The 25,490-nt window shown below is 36.1% G+C and overlaps 1 protein-coding gene across 7 annotated transcripts in view; it reads left to right on the top strand.

Annotated features, from left to right (window-relative positions):
• Nucleotides 1-25,490, top strand: part of CDC42BPA (CDC42 binding protein kinase alpha) — a 328,619-nt gene that overhangs the window by 98,398 nt on the left and 204,731 nt on the right. For all 7 annotated transcript variants that reach the window (XM_082834424.1, XM_082834427.1, XM_082834423.1 and 4 more), the window contains exons 3-4: nt 11,567-11,650; nt 20,985-21,080. In XM_082834424.1, coding sequence (XP_082690550.1) covers nt 11,567-11,650; nt 20,985-21,080 — 180 coding nt within the window. The remainder of the gene's footprint in view (nt 1-11,566; nt 11,651-20,984; nt 21,081-25,490) is intronic.

Raw genomic sequence — 25,490 nt, 5'->3', positions numbered from 1 at the left:
ACAAAAATTATGTATATCCAGCTAGCTGAATTGTTTCTAGTCAGCCTTAGAAACTCATTTGCCAGTGGAACAGAGTCATATTAAGATATGGGCTTCTAGGCTGATTGCTAGAGGACAAGTCTTGAGTCTTAGGACTTCACAGAAGTGAAGGAGGATTACTCACTTTTGTTTTCAACACTTGTCTCTTGAGTCTAATAGAGAGGGTAGAACCTTTCTTGCTTTAAAGATAGACTATTTTTATTCACTCCAAATTTGAACTCTAGGAATAAAAAAGCAGCAGGATAAGTTTTACAGAAATGGGAAGTAGAGCAGAGTGAATTTGCCCAGGCACTCACCTTTTATTGATACAGTTCCTGCAGATACTTTGAAATGACTCATGCGTTATATTTAAGGCCAATATTAATGGATATTGTGTTTTCAGAGAAAGTGGAGGTCATCCCGGCCTAACAAAATATATTTTGTTATTACTGTTGCTTCTTTAAAATCATTACATATTTGCAAATGAGTGAAAGAATTGATGGCAGAATGCAATCAGTGAAAGAACTGAATGGGAAAATGAAATCAGTAGATTAATGAGTTTATAAAAATGGGAGTGAAGATGTAAGATACTTTTATCTTTCTAATGGGGAAGGTGAGAACCTTGTACAACTTCTTCCTAGCACTTATACTTTTAACTTTTAAATGCCTTATTTCTGTGTTTAATGTTTGTCTTCACCAATAGACTCTTAGTGAAGGCAAGGACTGAGTTTCTTTATTCATTATACTCAGTACTTAGCACAATACTTTTAAATATAATAATTTTCCTTATTGGAGATTAAAAACAGAAAAATGAAGTTCTTTTTTTCTTTCATGCTTCTCTATTTTGACTAATGAAAAAAATACTTATTAACCATATACTATAATCCAAACATGTTCCATACCCTTGATTAGGATCACAGTCTAATCTACAAGAGGGAAAGGTACGCAGCATTGAGATCTACTTCTGTAATTTTGGGGGCATTTCTTTCCAATTTTATTTCTATTCATAGGTAATAAAATTGGGATAGTTTTATAAACATTGATATCTAACCAGCTTTTCTAACCAAATATTTTAAGTCTTTTCCCATATGTTGAAACATTTCTTTTAAACCTGATTTCTAATGGCTCCATAGAAGTCCATTATGTGGAAGCTCTGTAATTTATTTAACAATAATGTTAAGCTGGAATGTATGCTCCATGAATATAGGAATTTTCCCCCTGTCAGTTCACTGCAATTCCCCAGCACCTACAACAGTGTCTAGTACATAGTAGGTGCTTAATACATAAAAAATGAATGAAATATTTAGGTTGTTCTATTTTTTCTATATTAGAAATAATGCTCTCCAAAGCATTTTTGTACAAAATGCTTTCACTGTATTTCAGATGCTTTTCTAAATAATTACTTCTAGAAGAAACTTCTAGAAGAGGACCTTGCTGGTTGAAAGGTTATGGACAAACTTACATGATTTCAGAGTCGTTTTCTCTATGAAATAATGTTATCTGTGGCTTTTTTTTTTACACTTCAGTTTTATAAATTTTCTATAATAATTATATTCTAAAAGAATCAAAATAGTTATTTTATTCTTTTAAGTGCGTTTCTTTTATTCAGGGAGCAGTTAGTAATCTTGTGCCTGGAATATAGGGTTTTTGTTGGTGGTGGTGAAAGATGAGGATTGAAAGTTTTCTTGGGCAGATGCAGTGAATGATTTGGTATGCTATTCTAAGGAACGTTATTTCATAGGAATGGGAGTCCTATCAAATGTTAATAAACAGAGTAGTGATAGAATGAGAATGATAAGAAAGATCATACTGATAGTGTAGAGGAAGGATTTGGTAGAGAAGAGACCAGAGGGAGGGAGATCCTGGATGTCTCACTCTCTAGCCTCCACGTCATTCAATTAATCATTGATTTTTTTATCCTAAGTATTTCTTGAATTTCTTCTTCTCTTCCTTAGGTAAGTCCTCAATATCTTTCACCTCAGCTACTGCTGTAACCTTCTCATTTCTTTCCCTGCCTCAGAACCATTCTCCAGAGAGCTATTAAAGTGATGTAGCTACAACCAAATATGAAGAATGGTTCCCTGTTATCTACATTTTAAGGTTCTAGTTGATTAGCCTGGCATACAAACTCTTCCATTATTTGGATCCTTCACTTTCGTTTCTAGCTATTCCCTGCTGTGAAGAAAACCTTTCCTAAGAAAGAAAATTGCTTATTATCCCTGATTGTCTTCACCCCTGTCCCCCGCACAGATAGCACTTGCTTCTGTGCCTCGCTCACGCTGCCCCCATTTCCCCAAATATTCCCTCTCTCCAGTCAGAACCCCCTTGGTCCCCTTTTTCTGGGGCTCACTGTGTAAGACTCATATGTCAGTAACCTCTTCCAAGAAATGTTAACATATATATTCACAGATTACATGCGTCCCTCCTTTCTCCTGCCTTTTTGGCTTAGGAATCTCTCTTCTGTGCTTTTTATAGGACCTGGTTTTTACCTTTTCTTTCATGCTGTACTATAATTACCTGTTTAGTTATGTTTCCCACACTGGACTGTGAGATTTTTGAGAGCAAGGGCTCTTTTATTTCTTTGTATTCTCAACAGTTAGCATATAGTAAGGTGGTCAAAAAGGAACCTATTATCATTTTTCAGATGAAATAATGAGGGCTTGAAGCAGGCCAGTGGGCAAGAAGGATGGGTGGGATAGACAGATTGTTAAAGAAGTCACTTTGGATGTCAGTGATAAGTTAAAGGTAGAAATCATGGATGATTGAGGTATGCAACCTGAGTAAATGAGTTTAACGTGCAGGTTTTTGACTTGTTAAATTTGAAATATTTGCTGAACATTCTAGAGAGATGACTAATAGGTAACTAGAAGTATGGGTCTACCTATTAGGAGATAAGGATTTAGGAGTCATCAGCATAGAGATAGTAATTAGGGCATATGGAATAGATAATACAGGTCAGGAAGGAGAGGAGATATAAAAAATGTGGAGTAGGGATCCTTGGGGAAAATCATTTAATAGGTTACAGAAAAAAGAAAAAGTAGGGTAGTATATTGATTGTCAGTGATGTCCAATAGTGAAGAGAGGTTGAAACAGATGAGAATTGAGAACAATATATTTTATTTGGAATTTGGAAGGTCATAATTAATCTTTGAGGGAGTAATTTCAGTCCAGTAGAGGGAAATAGCAACTAGATTGAAATAGGTGATTGAAGAAGGCTGAGAAATGAATGATGAACAAGTGAAAAAGCAAGCATATAGTACTCTTTGCTTTATGGAGAAATGATACCTTGTGGAAAAAGGGATGTGGTATCACTTTCTTGAGGGGAAGGTAGGATGGCAATAAAGTTTTTGTTTTATGTTTTGTTTTTGGATGGGAGATGGTCATGGAAAAGTTTATCAATTGGTGTTCAGCAGCCATAAGAAAGAAGGCTTGAAGTCCAGAAATAAATCTTTAATGGAACAAGGGAAAGAAGAAAAGGAAGGGGGAGAGCCTGGTGTTAAGATCTCAGATGATACTGTTATCCTTGCAAGTGGTGGGGACACTTCTTTCTTGGGCTCAAAGGAAAAGAAGTAAGGAGAAGTAGAAATATAGAAACATTTAAAGGTGGTATGAGGGAATGTGAAGGATCTATTTTCGGTGAAGTAGGCTACCAGGTCCTTAATTGCAGGGTAAGGTTTGGATAGGTCAGGGATAGGACAGATGGTGGTAGCAGGGTGGCACAGGTCATTTTAGAAGATTGGTAAAGGACAAAGGATTAATGGTGAGGCTGCAGATAGATTTAGGGCTCAGTTGAGATTGAACTATGGAAAAAATAAAGCAATAATTTGAATACTTAAATAATATGTATATTTGTTTATATATTTTTTTCCATAAAAGGGACTGAAGAAAAGGACAGGGCCCTGGAGAATTGCTTACAGTTACTCAGTAGGATTAAGTGAGGCAGATAGTTAAGGATAGTGATATTTGCTCTACAGTCCTAATGCTTGGAAGAATTGAAGAATGGGTGCAGGGTCGGGAGTGGGCTGCTGCAGACAGCAGTCTGGCTGTCAGTAGACTAAGTCCTGCCTGGTCATAGGCCAGTGTGATCCAGAGTCAATTCAGTGTTTAATGCATGACTGATAATATTTGAGATTTAGTATGAGAAGGTGCCTTCCTTCCTTTTCCTTTCTCTTCTCCTTTCTTCCTTCCTTTCTCTCTAGCTCTCTCTCTCTTTCTTTCCCTCTCTCTCTTTCTTTCTTTCTTCCTTCCTTCCTTCCTTTTTTTCCTTCTTTCCTCCCTCCCTCCCTTCCCTCCTTCCCTCCTCTCTCCCTCTCTCCCTCTCTCCTTGCTCTGTATGTATATCAATTAAAGTATGTAAAATAAAAGCAACAAATAGATTGTAGATAGTTTACTCTATTTTAAGACAGTGAATTTTGTACAGATAAGTAGTATTGGCTGGTTTATGAGTTCTTACTGTTAGTTATTCATTCCTGGTTAAAATATCTCTGGTGGCCTTACATACCCTGTAGTAGTTACCAACTAATAGATTTCAAAATGCAGACAGCCCTAAAGAGAATTTTTTTTTCTCCAAAGTATTTTGTCTTCTATCAGGAATTTGTCATTAGGTATTATATAGACCCAGTGGATAGGTTCATCTCTGGCATGGATATCTGACAGAAACAGCATTTCTCTCAATTATGCTTTTTCTTTAAAAAAAAAAAAAAAACTCCGAAAATGAAAGCATAATTTATGTACCTCCTACAAGAAATGCGTAAATTATGGGAAATAATAAAGGAGCAAGATATAATTGAAAATCAACAGCTCTATGAGTTAAGAACCTACTCTCTACGACTCAATTGTTGTCAGTTACTGCTTAACTTAACGCTGGGTTTTCCTTTTTGCTTTCAGGAAAACCTTTAACTTACGCCCTGGGTGTTGCCTGTCCACAGTTTCCTGGTGGCTCACCGCTTCTGCCTGCTCCAGCCTTGCTCCGGCAGCTTCAAGGCTTCTGGGCTTCAGAGCTTGTTGTGAAAGCTTGCTGCTTTGGCCTGCTACCCCTGCTTCAGGTGTCAAAAGCTTTTAATTAGCTTGCTTCCTCTAATTACCATAACTAGGCCCTAATGTGTCTGCATAACCTAGTCTTAGGGTCTGAAAGGAGAATTATTTTTAGCCGTTCATTCTTCCTTAAGAACTCTGTACCCTGGCTCTCCTGGGATTCAAGGGAGAGTGAAAGACGTTTGAAGTTACATTGCATGATTCACCTTTGAAGCCTCTGTATATGGGCTAGTCTTCAGTCCATAGGGGCACACTGGCATGGGCATACTATATTTTTATAGCCAGTGTCTGCTCTAATTGGTCAATGCCCATGCTGTACCAATTTCTAAATATTTTGACTATCACTACTATATATATAAATTGCAACTCCGTAGAGAGGATACCTCTAGCCGGTTTAGTGAACTCTTTGTAGTGTTTTTAGTTTGCTTGTTAAAGAGACTCAGTATTTTTTTAATTAAATATTTTGAATACAGACTGATCACTAACAGAGCAGTTTATAAAAAACAAATACAGTGATTTCCATACATATTAACAATGATCACCATTAACATGACAATAGGAATCAAGACTATAGGCATGATGAATGGGAAGATCTCTTCAAAAACCTGGAGAACTAGTCAGTACTCACAGCAGTAAATAACTCTAGCTCTGTAATCAGGTCGTGAGGACTGTAGAACCTACTTTAGAGTGGTGTAGGAATTGATTTTGGCAGTATATGTATTGTGCTCAGCCCAGTGCCAGTCACAGTAAGCTTTCGATAAATGAGTTGTTTTTGTTTATTATTATTAATAATAAGTGATGGTAGACATTATACAGCAGAGATAAAAAGGAGACAAAGACATGGAGCAATGAATAGTGGACAGTAACAATACACGAAAGATAATAAAAGCTAAGTTGTGAAGTTGAGACTTTAAAAGCCATACATAATTGTTAAGAGAGCAGCATGAGCTGGAATGATCTGGCACACACTTAAACCTTAAGATACAGAATTGTATCTCTTTTATCATAATGCCTTATTTTTATTTGAGTTTCAGTATCAATTTAGTAGTGTACTTGAAGCTGAGCGTGTTGTATTGATGCCTTTCAACTTTCTATGTAGATACACTCATATAGATTACAAATCACTCGTTATTTATTCAGTAAATATTTATTGCGTACCTATTGATTCCCAAGCACTGGGCACGTACTAGTGAACAAATGAGAAAAAAATAATACCTACCCACATAGAGCTTATGTTCTAGGGAGTGAGGCAAACAGTAAGCAAAATACATAAATAGAATATACAGTTTGTTAAGTAAAAAGAGCTAAGGGGAAAAGGAAGCAAAGAAATGGGATAGAAAGTGTGAAAGGGCAGAATGACATTTTAGGGAGGGATTGAGAGAGCAAACCATGTAGCTATAGGGGGGAAAGACCGTTTGAGACCTACAGAGTAATAAGTGCAAAAACACTAAGTTGAGATTGAACAAGGTGATCAGTATGTTTGGAGAGAGTGATCTAGGAGGAGAGTAATATGAGATCTGGGAGACCACGATATGTTGGACCACGCTACTTATAAGTTATAGCAAGGACTTTTTTACATGGAGAGAGATCAGAAACTGAAGTTTTGGAGCAGAGTGTCATGATCTGAGCTAGTTTAAACAGAATCACTGTGGCTGATGTTTTGAGAACAGATTTTGGGCTGTGAGAGCAGAAGTAGAGAGGCTAGGCAGGATAGTCCAGGCAAGACATAATGGTAGATGGGAATGGTGTGGACTAGAGGAGGAGGTATGGCAAATTCTGGATATATTGAATGTAGACTAGATTTGTAGAACTGCATGCCAGCTGCTTCTTGGATATTGAAATTCTGTTTAATATAGTATGATCATTCCTAAGTTATATGTTGTATCTATAAGTGATGATTCTTAAATCGTGTTTAAGAACTCATTCATTTACATTTGTCACCTACTGATTTTTCTGTAGCATTTGCAGTTTTTCTAACATCGTAGTGCTTTTAATATGTCTTTAAAGACAGCTCTATATTTGGTGTTTTTAAAAACATGTCTTTGTTCTGTATTAAATTTATAATCTTCCTGTCCATACTAAGTGTACTGTTCATTCTGATCAAATTATATAAGAAAGGACATTTTAACGTACTACCCTCTTATATGTCAGTTAGCTGTGGCTCTTGAAAATCTAGAACCTGAAGTTAGATTTCTAGGAGAATCTTCTCCTCCTCCTCCCCCTCCTCCTCCTCCTCCCCCTCCTCCTCCTCCCCCTTCTCCCCTCCTCCCCTCCCCTCCTCCCCTCCCCTCCTCCCCTCCCCCTCCCCCTCCCCCTCCCTTCCTCCCCCTCCCCTCCTCCCCCTCCCCATCCCCTCCCCCTCCCCTCCTCCCCCTCCCCTCCTCCCCCTCCCCTCCTCCCCCTCCCCTCCCCCTCCCCTCCTCCCCCTCCCCTCCCCCTCCCCTCCCCTCCCCCTCCCCTCCTCCCCCTCCCCTCCCCCTCCCCTCCTCCCCCTCCCCTCCCCCTCCCCTCCTCCCCCTCCCCTCCCCCTCCCCTCCTCCCCCTCCCCCTCCCCCTCCCCCTCCCCCTGCTCCTCCTCCTCCCCCTCCCCCTTCTCCTCCTCCTTCTTCTCTTTACTGAAATGAACATGAAAATGATCTGTAGTGTCAAAGGAGAAAAGCAAGATCAGTTTTATTTTATCACTTCATCAACTTCATATTCTTGTCTCATCATGTCATCAATTCGATAATTTAAGAATATTTTCTGAACTGCCTTTAAAAAAAATTGAAATATAGCTGATTTACAATGTTGTGTTGGTTTCTGGTGTACAGCAAAGTGATACAGACACATATTTTTCATATTCTTTTCCATTATGGTTTATTACAGGATATTGAATGTAGTTCCCTGTGCTATACAGTAGGACCTTGTTGTTTATTTTATATATAGTAGTTTGTATCTGCTAATCCCAAACTCCTAATTTATCCCTCCCTCACCCCGTTTTGCCTTTGGTAACCATAAGTTTGTGTTCTGTGTGAATTGACATTTTTATTTCACCACATCCCACTGCATTCCAGAAGAGTTTTTAGGCAGCTCATGAAACTGTTGTAAGCTAGCTTTGAGAATGTTTTTCACCCTGCAGCAGCATGGCATTCCTGATTCTCACATAGATGTGTAGTATGGGTCTCGTTTTGGCCATTATCAGCCACACTATAAATACCTCAGTAATTAGTGGTCATTTCATGATCAGGATGAGGTATGGTATTCCATACTATCCCATCCCATGCTTCAAATTTTATATGTTCTGTCCAGAAAATGTAGAAAGGGCAATAGAAATCATATCCCCTAGAAATACCTGATTTTTAAAATGTTTTGATGCCTTTCTCAGAATAAATATGGCATAGAAATGTATAGCTATATACTTTATATATAAAAAAATTAATTTTAGTGTACAAATTTTAATAAACTTCTTTTAAACAATATACTGTGAACTTTTACCTATTAAATAGTATTCTTTAACAACATTTTCAAGAATATTAATAATTTTCTATTGTTTGTGGTATGTTCAGTAACTTTCACCTTTCAGAATATTTAAGTTATTTACAATATTTTACTGTTGGAAACCATACGTAAATATTGTGGCTTAGTTTTTATTTGTATATATATATGTTCATTTGAGGATATTTCTAACTATATTTCTATGTTGATGTATGTGTCATGGGTATAAATTTATAAAGTTGGAAGTTGAAGAGATCAAAGCTTCTTATTTCCTTGTTACAGAAATGGAAGAAATTAGGATGTTTAACGTCTACCACGTATTAGTGATAGAGTAAACAACAGTTGAGAGATTGAGCTATAATGTGCTTAGTGCAATGCTTGGCACATAATAATAGCTATTGCTTATTGAACACCTATTAAGTGCCAGACCCTGTTTTAAATATTTCATACTTGTGTATAGCCCGAGTCTGGCTGTAGAGTCTACGCTATCACCACTACCCTGAACAGCCACGCTAAGTGCTAGCTCAGGGTTTGAGTGTTCAGTAAGTGCTAGCTTATTTCTACTGCACAGCTCTACAATCCAGAGGTGGTTTTGGTTCCAATAGTATTTGGATTTTAGAAAGATAATTTAATACATATACTCTATTTTATATAACAGTCCTATTGGGGTTTTGAGCAGAACCTCATAAGCAAATGCGTTGGTGTTTCTGCAGTGAAGCATGTTTATCTTTACACTGAGATTAAAAAGAAAACAGAACTCCCCCAAAACTATGCTTTGCCGGATTCATTCGCCAAATGAATTTTGAAAACCCTTTGGCTTTTAGAATTGCAGGTAAGGGATTGTGGACCTTCATAAAACTCTTAGAAGAGTAACTGGCATTTAGAACACACTCTATATATGCTGGTGAATACTGCCACTACTATACTGGTTATCATCAGACACTTATATACTCATGTGCATAGAAAATTCGTGAATCACACAGTGCTGGGAGGAGTTCTTTTCATACCACATGACCTGAGAAGGGCAAATCTAAGTGTTGGAGTCTTTCAGCCATTCTTCTCTAAATCAGAATAAGAGAGGGCTTAAGTGATAGCCGTCCTTATCTCTTCCCTGTCTTAAATGTAGGCATGTCTAGCTCTATGCTGCTGTCCTTCCATCTGTTTGTGCTCCCAGTTGTGCAGCATATGATTTGAGTCTGCAGAATAATGAAACTTGCGTTTTCAGACTTTCAGAGATCCTAGTGAAAAAATGTTTCAAGTTTTTCCTTGCTCCTTATCACAGCACTCCCCCCCCACCCCGCCTTTTTTGTGGTGAGAACATTTAGATCTACTTTTCTAGCAACTTACAAGTATATAATACACTACTGTTAACTGTCACCATACTGTACATTAGACCCCCCAGAACTTACTCATCTCTCGTCTTATAACTGGAAATTTGTACCCTTTGACCAACATCTCCCCGTTTCCCTCAACTCCCAGCCCCTTTCACCACCTTTCTAGAATTAGAATTCTAGAAATAGAATTTGCTGTTTCTATGAGTTCACCTTTTTCAGATTTCCCATAGAAGTGAGATCATACAGTTTTTGTCTTTCTGTTTCTGGCTTATTTCACTTAGCATAATATCCTCTAGGTTCACCCATGTTGTCACAAAAGCAAGATTTCCTTCTTTTTTTATGGCTGAATAATATTCCATTTTCTTTATCCATTCATCTGTCATTGGCTATTTAGGTTGTTTCTATATCTTGTACAGCCCCTTTTCTTTAAACATGAACCAACTGATCCATCATTTCTGCAGATATGACCAGATACGACTAAAGACTAAAGTGACTGCATATGAATTTGAGATATTTCTTCTTCCTTCCCACCATTTTAATTGATGAGAAACTGTAATCACAGTCATTAGTATAACCATTTATGACAATTACCAAGATGTATTCTAGTTTAGATAATATTATAGTATTATACACTGATTTTAATTATATAGTCATATTATTGTTATTGCACAATGATCCAAAAATAAATTTATTAAATGCCCCTGATATGTGCATTTGCTATTAAGATTTAAAAAATTTTGGACTTGAGTTTAAACCTATTCTCTATGCTTAGAACTATCCTTTTGAACTGTTTGTAGATATGTTGTATATAGTTTGTTTTCTCCTTCTGCACATTAGAGTAGTATTTGTCTTCCCCCTACTCCACCCGCCCCCAGTAAAGGCCGGAAACAGCCTCTGTCTCCTCTTATGTAGTTCAGTCTCTGCTCTATAGCATCCCAAGTGAGCTGCAAGGGCCCTTTGAGATTATCTAGTCAAACTGAGGGAGAGCAGTAGAAACAGAAGTGTAATCAGTTTGTTGAGAGTGCAAATAGGGGATAAGTTATTTGTATTTGACAGCTTTTTGATCCATAACTAAAATACAAAATACAGAAATATCTGTTCCTTTTTTTTGTCGGAAAGGTATGTGTGAAGTCTGCAATTTGTAGAGGTGTTAGCCTTAATTGATCTTTAGGGTGTGTGTGTGTGTGTGTGTGTGTGTGTGTGTGTGTGTGTGTGTGTGTGTGCATGCGCGCACGTTGGGGGTTGTGGTATAGTATGTAAGAATATGTGGCGTGTCAGTTTATGGCATACTGTTTGATCCCCATGAAACATGTTTGTTTTGGCAGCTGGCTTTCCCTGTAGCATCGTGTTGGAATTTGGCATGCAGTGTTTAAGCTCTAGTTATTTCATTTGGTACATTTTGGTCAATTTCTTAGTGATAGTAGATATTGAGTTTAAATTCCAGAGCAGAAAACTTGAAAACGAGAATATAATATACGATCACCAACCGACACCATGTTCAAAAACACAGTTGTTTGTTTGGCACGTGTTCACTAATGTAACTTTTTCAACTGACAATATTATTTGATTTAGGATCTTAGAATTTGAACTGCATGGAAATCTGATAATTTTGGTATTTATTTTTTTTACAGAGAGGAAAAAGGAAAATGGATGACTGAAAAAAAGTATTATTTGTCACATTTTAAAAGTTGTATTTCCTTTCCTAGGTTGCTGTAGTGAAACTAAAAAATGCAGATAAAGTATTTGCCATGAAAATATTGAATAAATGGGAAATGCTGAAAAGAGCTGAGGTAAGATTCTAATTATTGGAATATTTAAATAATACTTTAGAAATATTTTTAGAGAAAAATAAAATGATAGAGAGCCCATAGGTCTTTAAGTATCATTTAGTAACCTTTTATCTACGATGGCATTATTTTTTAAAGCCTAAGAGACAAATTCAATAATTCACAATTATGATATAGTTATGATGAATGTTACATTTGTGATGCTATTTTAATATTATCTGAAAACCAAATGGAAACCCTTTGAATGTCAGGCTTAGACACTTATGTTAAAAGGATGTGTGGAAACCAGTTTCTTTTACAGGAAGAAATTTTGTAGTGATTGATATCCAATTTGATATAACTTGTTTATATTATTTATCTGTATTCTGCTATAAGCAAATTCCACAGGAATTTTGAATATGGCCTGTAAGAATTCTGTTTATTGCTGACTATGCAAGTTAAATTTATGTTTTGTTTCATATTATTAAAAATGGGAGTAAAATCTGCTGTTGAAAGAGTTGTCAGCATTTTAATCTGCGTGCTAGATTTGAGGGAAAGACTGACTGGCATGATGTTAAAAATATCTAATAGCCGATATGTATGTCAAACCTGACATTACATGTAAATTTGGGGAGTGGTTCTGGAGGTCTCCTGCTGTTCTGGGTTATAGTGAGTTGCTCAGTGAGGTAGGGCATTCAGGGGCCTCAGGGAAGCAGAACTTACCGCTGTGGAAATATTTTAACTTACAGAAGGATTATACTGCTGAGTAGGCTGAGTGTTAGCTCTAGAGGGTAGTAAGATTCATAAGAGGATAATGAGAAATTAGCCCTTAGAAATCTTTCTGTATATACCAGTACTTGTAGCAACCTGAAAAACAGCAAATACATAGGGAAAAGCAAAAATGGTTCCCATGATGATAGATACATACTGTGGTAGTGAAAGTAAATACTTCAATATTTCTTTCTTTTAGAAAATTTGAAGAAATAACAAAACACAAAGAAGAAACTAATAATCACTTGTATTCCATCATTTAGAATTAATAACATTTTGGGCAAGTTTTGCTTTCAGTCTTTTTCTTTTCTATTTGCCTACTGAAAAAAACTGCACACATGAAATTACAGATATATTCTTTGTAAAACAATAGCATATTACAGATAAAGCTAAGGTACTCTTTGACTATACCCCGCCCAAGTCCAGCCCCTCTCTACCTCCCAGAGGTAATTACAGAGGTAATAAAATCGTGTTTAAAAGAGTATCTGGAAAGTTTTATGTCACTCTCTGACATATGTGCCAGTGCCCGTTATATTCAATAACTTCAATATTTACTTTTGTATTTCCCTAAAACTGAATTGCCTTACTGTCACTGGTCATATTTTCCAGGTAATAAACACTGAGATTGAGTTTAGTATGCAGTCTATTTATTAGGGGGTGCCTTTGAAATTGACATTGACAGACAGGAAAGGAGGTGAAATACGATTTGTCAGGGAGAAGTCAAGCTGCCCCTTCAGCCTCTGTTGATCCAACAGGGATCCGTGGAGCAGAAATGGTCCTTCAGAGTTGTCCTACCTTGGGCCAAATGGTTGACCTTTATGCACTTGCCTCAGTTACTCATTGGATACGGGCTGCCTCCAGAAGGACATGGCCTTGGGCTAGTAGGCTTTTGGTGGCTGAGACAAAGCCTGGAGGGGCTGACAGCATTGCCAGCAGTTGGAGCAATAAGTCTTATTATTAAAAATTAGTAAAGAATTATGTTCTAATTGTTTCGCAGAACTCATAATTGTAGTGGGTTAGTGTTCCAGGGTTAGAACTTTTAAAAAATTTAATTAAAGTTTGTACTTACTTTTTATGATGTTGGATATGTTGGGGAAGAAATTTTTTTTTTAGCATCTTTATTGGAGTATAATTGCTTTACAATGGTGTTTTAGTTTCTGCTTTATAACAAAGTGAATCAGTTATACATATACATATGTCCCCATATCTCTTTCCTCTTGCATCTCCCTCCCTCCCACCCTCCCTATCCCACCCTTCTACGTGGTCACAAAGCACCGAGCTGATCTCACTGTGCTATGCAGCTGCTTCCCACTAGCTATCTATTTTATGTTTGGTAGTGTATGTATGTTGGGGAAGAATTTTGAAAAGAAAGAGTAACTGGTTTAACTTTCATTACTCACTGGAGGAAGTGGCAAAATTGAAGATAAAACAGGAATAATTAAAAATTAAATATTATTTTGTTGAATTAAAAATCATTAATATGTTCTGTTTCTGGGGCAAGATGGAATAGATGTGCTTCTTCCTATCTTTCCCATTAAGTACAGCTAAAGACCATGGACATTACATATAAAACAGATATACAAAGACTCTGAAAGGCAGAGAGAATGTGGAAAAACTAGGGGCCTTGGGACCCAAGGAATGTCACTCATTCCGTGAGGTCAGTATTATTCTGTTGGAATAACCAGATAAGGACCATACAAAGAAAGTTAAGATCAATATGCCTCATGAACATAGATGCAAATATCCTTAAGAAAATATTAGCAAATAGAGTTCAGCAATATATAAAACAAATCATACACCATGACCAAGTGGGGTTTATTTGAGGGATACGAGGCTGGTTCAGTATTTGAAAGGAACTTGCCTCAAACTATTTGAAACATTCATTTTTTAGGAAGAAATTCTACATTGAAACTTTTAAAGAGGAATTCATTTTAAAGTAGGATGGAATTATATTTCTGTGCTTGAATTGTCAAATCCTTTTTTTAAAAAAACATTGAAAAGAAGCCCATTCTGATCATTACTTATCTAATTTGGGAAAACTGGTCCTACCAGTGATGCTTAATGAATTACAAATGAGCAGCAAAATTTCTTACTTTTTAAATCTGTGTATTGTTGATACTTTAGAACACTATTCAGAGATTTACCTCCAACCTGTTTGTCATATTTATTTCTATTTAAGGTATGTAACAGATATAATAATTAGTGGGACATGGATTATTTGAAGATACTAGGAAATTTGTCTCTTTCTGTACCTGGCAGATAGATAATTAGTAAATAATCGTATAGTTACAAAGATTAATATCTCTAGAGATTCATCATTTACAAACTTCGTTAGTATGTCAGCAATCCCTTAAGTTAACTTCTCCTAATCTATTCTGTGAATTTTACTTTCATTTCAAATTTATTCAACTCTTATTGATTTCACTCATATAGGAGATGTCTTACTCATTTCGTTGGAAGATGCAGTATAGTTTACAGAAATGCTCTCCATCTCAGGAGTCAAACCTTTCCAAGCCTCAGTTATCTTATTTGTTAAATAAAGATAATTGTCTCTATACCATAAGTGGAGGAATAATATATCTTAGTTTAACTGTGATAGTACTGGTTTATGCCTGTTGTCTTACTATTTTTATTATTGTTGTTAGCCCTGTTTTATTAGTTTTTATATATGTATGTGCCAGGAGGAGTAGTAGTAGTAGCTGTAGTAGTTAATAGTAGTAATGAATTGAGGTCATTAGATTGGAACTGCCTCTACTTCCTGATCTGCTACGTATAGTAAAAAAAAGAAAATGCAAGCACTCTAGAAAATAACAAGTAAAAAAATGAAAGCTTTTTTTCCCCTCCCTCAGATGTCCAGTCTTTCTGTTCAAAGTAAATCATTATTAAGATGATTTATTTATCCTTAATAGAAAAATTTACTATACTGGAATCATATTAAAAGACTGACTTTTTCACAGTGCTTTTATCACTTAATAATATATATTGGATTTTTCCATTTCCATATTTATACTTTTACCTAATTATTATTATTATTATTATTTTTTTGCGGTACGCGGGCCTCTCACTGTTGTGGCCTCTTCCATTGCGGAGCACAGGCTCCGGACGTGCAGGCTCAGCGGCCATGGCTCACGGGCCAAGCCGCTCCGTGACATGTGGGATCTTCCCGGACCGGGGCACAAACCCATGTCCCCTGCATCGGCAGGCGGACTCTCAACCACTGCGCCACCAGGGAAGCCCTCTTTTTTATTTTTTTTAAATAAAGTATTTATTTATTTTATTTTTGGCTGCGTTGGGTTCTTGTTGCTGCGTGCGGACATTTCTCTGGTTGTGGTGAGCAGGGGTTACTCTTCGTTGCAGTGCACAGGCTTCTCATTGCAGTGGCTTCTCTTGTTGTGGAGCACGGGCTCTAGGCATGCGGGCTTCAGTAGTTGTGGCTCGTGGGCTCTAGAGCGCAGGCTCAGTAGTTGTGGCACACGGGCATAGTTGCTCCGCGGCATGTGGGATCTTCCCGGACCAGGGCTCGAACCCGTGTCGCCTGCATTGGCAGGCGGATTCTTAACCACTGCGCCACCAGGGAAGCCCTACCTGATTCTTTTTAATTGTTTCATTATACTGAATGGATATATTGTTTAGTATGATGATTTTTTCTTTTAAACATTGATGGGCATTTAGATTATTTCCACCTTTTTACTATTTTTATTTGGTTATTTCACCAAATCTAACTATGTGTGTTTAGCAAAGAGGAATTTCAAAACAAGAGAGAAAATAGTGCATCAGAACTAGTCACGCCGCCTAAGAAGTATATGCAATGTAACATAGAAATAGAAAGGGCTGTGAAATACTGTTAATCAGAGATGTTGCTGTTGGCTGCCCTGAGGTACTCCAGGTTGTGTATGCTGAGGTTGAAGGGATTTTAAGTATAGCTTTTACACTAAGGGATTTTCACGTCCTGCTGACTCTAGAATTTGTCCACTCCCCAGATTAAACTCCTCAGTAGTGGAATTCCTGGGTTGTGTGGGACGGGTATACCTTTAAACTTCGATAGCTATTGCCAAATTATCTTCTAAAAAAAGTTGGATCAGTGTATCTTTGCACTCATAGTATTTAAACATGTCTGTTTTCTCACGCATTTGCCAACTGTGGATGTTATCAAATGATTTATGTGATGTATCTCATGTTTGATTCGGTCACCAAATACATATTAATATGGAGATTTAAAAGTAAATTGATGCTTTGGTGTGTAAGAACTGATATTTGAAGTTCTTGCATTTTGCAATTTAAAATTCCACCTGTTTATCTATTTTTTTTTAAAAAAAATACTTGACTTTTTTCCCCTCAGATATTAGCTTAGAGAGAATGATTCAATTATTATTTGAAAGTCTTCTTCTGTGGTAATACTTCATGGGTGAGATAAGTCTTTATTACTTATAAATTAGAAGCCAAAGTAGATATATCATCAATGGATTTTCTCATTTTAACATGTGATTTCCAAGTATTTGGGCAATTTGGATATTCTGTATAAGAATAATGATCTGATGAATGCACCTATGGATCTAGGGAAGAGAATCATGTGACAGTTTTGCAGAATTATTATCATTTATATATGGTCTGTATTAACTTCTGTTTCAGCATAGGTATTCCTTTTCTTCTTTCTTTTTAACCAATAACCCATTAAGGATAAAATTTAAACACTATGTAACTGAATATTAACAATGTAAAACTGCACAACACTCAAAACCATCACTGTGCAAGCAGAATGTTTGGTTGAATAGAAACTGAGTGACAGAATCTGAAGAAGCTGTATGGTCTCCAGTAACCTCTCCTTTGTGATGATCGCATTCTTAGAGACCCAAATATTCTTTTTTTTAAGGGAGGATTTTTTAAAAATCTTACTTAGTTTTTTCAAAAATGTAATTGGAATGGACATTATTGCATGTCTTTATATTGAATCCTTGGTATACATGCATCATGGTTGGGTTAATATTGATCTAGAACAGGGTTTTTCAGCAGTGGCACTTATGACGTTTGAGGCCAGATAATTCCATCTGGGGGCTGTCCTATGCATTGTAGGATGTGAAGCAGCATCCCTGGCTTCTTCCCACTAGATGCTGGTAGCATTACCCCTCACCCCTCCTCAGCTGTGACAACCAACTGAGGACAGTGTGATACACTGAAGCAAAAAAGGAGACTGTGCTTCACATCTAAACTAAGTATCTGAGGCATTAATAGGAATAGTCTATAATACCTAAGTATGTATGGGTAAAATCATATGTCTGAGATTTGCGTCAAAAAAATCCTCTGTGTATATACATATGTGTGAGTGTTCACATGTATGTGCGTGGAGGAAGGGTGGTGGTAAGTGGGTGAGAGTGTAGATGAAATAAAATTGAACAATAAAATAATTGTTGAAATTGGTTGATGGGTACATTGGGGGCAGGGGATTATTTTACTGCTTTCTCTTGTATATGTTTAAAATTTTATATTAGAAATAGTTTATATTTTATGTTTTTAAAAATTAATTTATTTTTTCACTACATAGTTTAGAATAGATTAGAACCTACTAAAGTTAATCTGTTCTGTTGACAGGTAGTCTTTGGAGCTTTATTTAGTTTGGAGTCATCAGTCAGTCACATTTCCAGATTCTAGCTGGAAATGTCTTTAAAATTTCAGATAGCTGTCCTGGTAAGATAAAGCCAGGAGAAAGGAGTCTCCTAGGCTTGACAGACTTCACCACCTCTCTAAAATGTTAGCAGCAAACCATAATTTCAGGTCAGTTAAAGTCTGAAACAGAACTTAGTTGTATGTCAAGTGATTCTATTTTCCCCGTAAAGTGAACGAAAGAATAATATTGTAGATTTTAATAATTGAATTGACAGGTAAAACTGCCCATTCATTTGGTTTAAGCTTTATTTGTTTTAAAATTTTTCCTTGGTGATGCTGTTTAATAAATGGCTTTGGAAATTCTATTGCATCAAATAAAATTTATGGAAATATGTGGAAAAAAATTAAGGTACTTAATTAGGGTAAATTAAGTAATGCTAATTGTTTTATATATCATGGCTGTTGAATTTATCTTGTGGGAAATAAATTATTAGGCACCTGCTATGTGTAGAATACTGTCTGATGGTTTTTCAGTGTGTATGGAATGTGGTACAGCCATTAAGAAAAATTGGGTCTCTATGTACTAGTGTGGAAAGCTGTTCAGATACATTGTTACTTTGAAAAACATGACTTACAGAGCACTGTGATCTCATCTGTGTAAAGGAAGAAAAGATAGGGGAGATGGAATGCCATATGAATATAGTTGTGTGTGTGTGTGTGTGTTGTGTGTGTGTGTGTTTATATGCTTATGTGTATACAGAAATTTTCTGAGAAGAAATTCAACTGAGTTATTGGTAGTAACCTCTGGACATAACAGGTGGACAGTGAAACTATCAGGGCGTGACTCAGGGAGACTTTTAATTTCTACTTTACCTTTCAGTTGTTTTTGGCATAGCAGCTTTTTAATTAAAAATTTAAAGATATATTGTAGAATTATAAAGTATCATATAAAGTTATTTTTTATTTTTAGCCACACATTTCTAAGGTTCTCCAGGATACATCTTTATAATAGTGGAAATATATCCTCAGAATAAATTAAAACTTTTACAAATCAGTAAGAAAAAGACAATTCATTAGAGAAAATGGGCAAAGGGAGTTTTTCAAAGAGAAAACTCAGATGTCCAATAAGCATATGTAAAATTATTTATTTACAGGGAACTCTACTCGATGCTCTGTGGTGACCTAAATGGGAAGGAAATCCAGAAAAGAGGGGATATATGTATATGTATAGCTGATTCACTTTGCTGTACAGTAGAAACTAACACAACATTGTAAAGCAATATACTCCAATAAAAATTAATTAAAAAACGAGTGCAACAAAAAAATTATTTATTTGCACCTGTAATTAGGAATATGTTAATTAAAAGAATGATGAGATATTATTTCACACCCATCATATTGACACGCACTTAAAAGTTTAACAATGCCAAGTGCAGTTGAGGATGTGGGGAAAAGGGGAGATTTCATACACTAGGGTGAGGGTAGTAACTGGCATACCACTAGGAAAGAAAATTGGCTGAATCTGGTAAGGTTGAAAACGCTTAAAACTAGTATTTCTGTTTCCAAGTGTATACTCTAGGAAACTCTTGCAAGTCCCCTACAATGAACGAGTTCTGTTCCCGAGAGCACGTTTGTAAGTCCAACTTGTTTGTAAGTCCAACAAAGTTAGCCTAGGTGTCCAACTAACACAGTCGGCTATATAATACTGTACTGTAATACGTTTATAGTACTTTTCACACAAATAATACATAAAAAACAAACAAAAAATAAAACATTTTTAATCTTACAGTACAGTACCTTGAAAAGTACAGTAGTACAGTACAACAGCTGGCATACAGGGGCTGGCATCGAGTGAACAGGCAAGAAGAGTTACTGACTGGAGGAGGGAGGGGAGGTGGGAGATGGTAGAGCTGAAGGATCGTCAGCAATAGGAGACGGAGGGCAAGCTGCAATTTCACTCACGCCTGACACTGATGGCACAGGTTTTAGTTCCTTGCTGGATTCAATTCTATCTACCCCCTTGAAAAAACGATCCAGTGATGTCTGGTTAGTACTGTACCAGTTCCATCACTGCTGCTTTTACACTTGCTTCCAGACATGCTGGGCTTGAAATAAAAATACTGTACTACTGTACTGTATACAGTGCTGTACAGTAAAGTATACACAAAAGCACAACCACTTGTAGAGGATGCATGCATATGGCAACGTATGCCAGACAGGTGAACTAACTTACGTGACTGGACATGCGAACACGTGTTCACATCTTTGAAAGTTCACAATTTGAAGGTTCGTATGTAGGGGACTTACTGTACATTTGTACAAATATATTCATTGCCAGCATTGAAATAACACAAAATTGGGTGATCTTCGTGATTGGGGGGTTATATAAATAAATTCTGCCGTATTCATACAATGGAATACCACAGCAATTAAAAGGTAAACAGCCATCTATGCAAAGGGATAGATGAAATTACACTATTCATGGAAGTTTTCAAAACACAAAACAATTCTATTGTTTTTGATGAATAATAAAGCATGTGATGGGAAGAATATATACAAACTTCAGATTATTCATTTTCTCAGAGGGAGAAGGGACAGGAATGCTCTAGGAATAGGAAGGCTACAACTTGTATCATATTTTCTTAATAACAAAATGATCAGAAGTAAATGTGACAAAATGTTGACATTTATATTATCTAGATGGTAGATTGGACCATGGTTGTTAAATAATTCTGTGTATTTTTCTGATTTTTTTGAACTACAACAGTATTTTTAAATATAAAATACTTGTAAGTGTACTGTTCCAGTTGTTCAATTTCTGAGGGGTCTTTGAAACTTGACTTATTGGAAAGTCGTATAATATCAGATGTATTCCCTTTTCAGAACAGAAAGTGTAATAAATATTTTAAGCAATTGTTTGCATAATATATTTCCTAGTTTTACATGAAGTATTCTTTATCTAAAAAAATGTTTTTTTCCTTTTCAGACAGCATGTTTTCGTGAAGAAAGGGATGTGTTAGTGAATGGAGACAATAAATGGATTACAACTTTGCATTATGCTTTCCAAGATGACAATAACTTAGTAAGAATCACTTTTTATATGTTTCTATATCCTTATTAATTTTTTATTGGCAGAATTTAGAATTTAGCATTATTTTCTCTTAAGCATTATTTAAATGTAAATGTTATTTAGAAAACCACTGAATTTCAGAGTATAAGTTGTTTATTTTGATATGTGATTTCTTTCCCTGGGTAATTCAATACCTTTCCGTTGGAATTTTTTATGTTTTTTAATAAACACGTCAAAACTAAATCCAAACATTTACATTCTATAAAAGGTGGTCAGGATTTTTTTCCATTATTTTCTCAAGATATCTTATTTGTAGTATTCTATTACTATTTAGAATTTTACATATTTTTCAAAGTTGTCATGTGTTACTTTAAGTAGAGCCATATTTAAAATCTAGGCTGTGTCTAATTTTATATTAACATCATGAACTACTTGACAAAAGAAGTTGGGAAAGAGCTTGGAGGAAAATCAAACTGTTAGAAGCACTACCAATTGAAGATTGAAGAGATGAACAAGTAAATAGGTGATATCTGTCACAGTCGAGTGTACAACTCCTTGGCCTGTTATTCAAAGCCCTTCATTTTCTGACCCCAGTTTTTATTTCAAGGTTTAGTTTTTAGCATACATGTGTTGAGTTCCTGCTTTGTGCCAGCTACTACAACTATATACTGGGATATAAAAATTAATAAGACACTTTTCATTAATTTGATATTTATTGGACATGTGCTGTGTGCTAGGCATTGTTCTTTAGATTCTAGAGACTCAGTAGTGAATAAGACAGACAAAGGATCTCTTTTCTTATTCTTACATTCTTGTGAGGGGAACCAGACAAGGAATTCACAGTCAAGTAAATAATATTTACACATTGTTTCATATAAGAAAAATATAACATTTATTCAAAGGTATGAAGTCAGTAAGGGCTCTTCTAAGAAAAATGTACATTGCCTAAACCAAGAAGGGAGAAGAGGCGGAGATAGCTTGGTGAGCATGGAGATTTGAAGCCACCTTGTTATGTTCCTCTTGATGAAGGATAGAAAAAGAGGCTTGGGGATGAGGGAGGAGAGATGAGAGAGTCACATAATATAGCACCTTATACGTTATGGTAAGGAAATTAAACTTTTACAGTCATGAGTTTCAAAAACAAATATTTTTTTGATCATGGAACTCTAGTGTGTGTGTTTTGTAAAACGACATTATATCTGAAAGCCTATACAATGAAGCATATAGAAACGCAACTGCCCTGACTGATCTCTTAGCTTCCTCCTTCCACTTTCCTTCATGCTTTCTCAGGGTTCTTTCACAGAGCAAGTTTGGAAGCTGCTGTTTTAGGACTGTAGAAGGGTTTGTGACAGGAAAGGACTGAGGTTGTTTGAGGGATGAGAGGAAGGCTAGTGTGATTATGATAAGGAGGGGAGAGAGGTATAAAATGAGGCTTCCAGAGTGTAGGCCATGCAGAAGAGTTCGAATTTTATTCTAGTTTCCAGGAGGGTTTTAAGGATAGTGTGATAATCAGTTTTATATCTTGTATAGAACATCCTAGCAGAAGTGTTAAGGATGGATTTCAGGGGGCAAAACTAGAGAGACTAGTTAGGAGAAAATATTCAGGTGACAGATAATGAGGGATTGAATAAAGGTGACAGTGGGAGGGGATGGTTTCAGGTACTATTTAAGAAGTAAAATAATTAGGACTTGTTGTGTTTGAGTGAGTGTCAGTGGAGGAGAGAGGAGTCAGAATGATTCCCAGTTTTCTGGTGTCTGACTTGTGGGATTCAGTGGTTGGTAGGTGATGAATTGAGTTGGGGAATATAGGAGGAAGAGAAAATTTAAAGTAGGTGGGAAGATGATTAGTTTAATTTGATATATGTTGGGTTTGAATTGTCATGTGATCCATTTAATGGGTTAGATATGTAAGTCTGGTGTTTCTGAGGGTGTCTTGGAGTTCTCATAGATCAGATTTTGGCAAATTGTGGCCTGCAGCTCAAATCTGGCTCGCCACCTATTTTCATACAGCCTGCAAGCTAAGAGTTGTTTTTACATTTTTAAGTAGTTGGAAAAAATCAAAAGAAGAATATTTTATGACATGTGAATATTATATAAAGTTCAAATTTCAGTGTTCATAAAGTTTTATTGACACACAGCCATGCCCATTGATTCATGTATTATCTATGGCTGCTCTGTGGCAGAGTTGACTAGTTGTGATGGAGACTGGCACTGTGACAGAGGGTAACACACTATATGTGTCACTCGTTGCTTTGCACTGAGTCAGACTACAAAGTGCAGTGACAGTTATAACTTGATAGCATTTCAATTTATAACTTGATAGCATTTCAAGTGCTATATCATGACGTTTTATTATTTTTAAAATTAACAGTGCATATGCCTCATGTCAAAATAAGAAAAGTAGACTTTTCAGTATCATGCTTTTAAGGCACAGTAGAGTGTGGATTATTTTGTTAATGAATTAAATTACGGCATAGTGTTTATTGCATAACTACACTTCACTTGTACTAATAGAATACAATAAATGTCTACATTGCCAAACTGAGCACTCATCACAGCATTCCTAACTCATAGGAAAGCAGCAGTCAGAAAAGTTAGAAAATTTAAAACAATATCTTATCACAGCAGAATTTTTTCACAAAATAAAAAATGAAAATGAGGCTGCAACTGCAGTAAGTTCCAGAGTGGCTCATTTACTAGCCAAACAAGGAAAGCCATTTACCAATCTTGAGTTAATTAAATCATGTTTGATTGCAGCAGCCAAAGAAATGTGTCCACAGAAAATAAACTTGTCTAAGACTATTAGCGTTTTGGTGAGAACAGTTGCTTCAAGAATCGAGGACAATGGGAGCAGCATCAATGGTGGATTTTAAAACCAGGGAAATAATCATTTCCTGTCACATTGAGAGGGTTTCTTTGACTCTTGAGTTGAAAGATGGTGCTGGTTCTGCTCAGTCCTTGTTACTTGAGGGGTCAATGTTTGAGTTTGAAATAGCTGAGGAATTAGCCTCTATGAATATCTTGTGTGGAATCATTACAGTCATATTATTTTCAAAGAAGTTGAGAAAACACTGATTTGGTACAACCTGAATTGGAATCTGCTAAAACATATTACAGTTGAGAGTGGTAAAAATATGTATGAGCAGGAAAAGGCTTATTTGGACAGATTTACAAATCGTGAAAATATTAGTTGCTTAAAGCATGTGGATGTTCATTGTCTTATTAATCAGCAGGTAGTTTGCAGCAAATATTTGAATCTATCATGTGTTGAACCAGTAGTATCAACGTTGCGCTTCATTCAGTTTTTTGGAAACAACTATTTTCATTTCCATGGATTTTTATCAGAAATCAAAGCTAAACATTCTTGTTGTGCCATACAGCCATTCACTGGTTTTGCAGTGGTAACATTTTATTGCGATATTTTGAACAAAGGACCGATTGAAATATAACTGAACAAAAAACCCCACCCTCAACCATTATTATGAAGTATTGAAAAGGCTTGGAAATTAGCTTTCCCTGTAGACTTGATATGTTTTAAAAATAAATTTAAAATAAAATTACAAGGCAAAACAACACTTATATGCAAAACTATGCTATGGTGAAGTCATTTTGACAACTGACATTGTTTGAATCACAAGTAATGTCAAGCTGCTGTATCTACTTCCCACGCTGTCAAAAAGGAGTGAGATTTCCATTTCCACATAGATTTGCCGCCGATAAATCTTTTGAGCTCAAACTACAGTTCTAGCAGCAATTTTTGGAACTTGATGCAAGTACAAAGGAAATGTTTGTAGTTCAACATCCATTTAACTGGGCAGTTGAGAACTTCCACCTAAATTTCAGTTAGAAGTGGTTAATCTGCAGTAATGACATACTTATGCACAGGAATCAGGAGAAAATTTTAATAGCATTCTATAAATGCATTTCAAGTAGAGGAATATGCTCAATCAAAATTATATACTCATGAACTGATACGAGTATTTGGCAGTACCTACCTTTGTGAATAGAGTTTCACAGATGAAATATGTAGACTCTCAGTACAGATCAGCATTTGCAGATATACATTTGCAGTAGGTTTTTGATGGTAGGGAATACTAACTTTGAGCCCCAGTTAAGCAAACTGTTCTTTTCCCCTCTCCCCACAAAAGAATTACATTTTCTCATTAGTAGTCCATATTACAAAAATTGTATTCAATTCTCATTATTATATTCTGCATTTTGCTAATGAAAGGTGTGGAAATTTGGTTTCCCTCATTATATATGTGCCTGTATAATATCCTTGATTTTGCCTCTTGGCCTGCCAAGCCTAAAGTATTTTCTCTCTGGTCCTTTACAGGAAAACTTGGCCAACGCTTTTTGTAGATAACAGTGAATACAAGGAGTAAATGAGAATCACTGAGCAGTGCTTGTAAAATGAGAAAG

Source organism: Leucopleurus acutus (genome assembly GCF_964270905.1).
Source record: "Leucopleurus acutus genome assembly, chromosome: 2".
Taxonomy (NCBI): Eukaryota; Metazoa; Chordata; class Mammalia; order Artiodactyla; family Delphinidae; genus Leucopleurus; species Leucopleurus acutus.
Note: the sequence above shows the minus strand (reverse complement) of the source record. Positions and strands in the feature narration are given on the sequence as shown.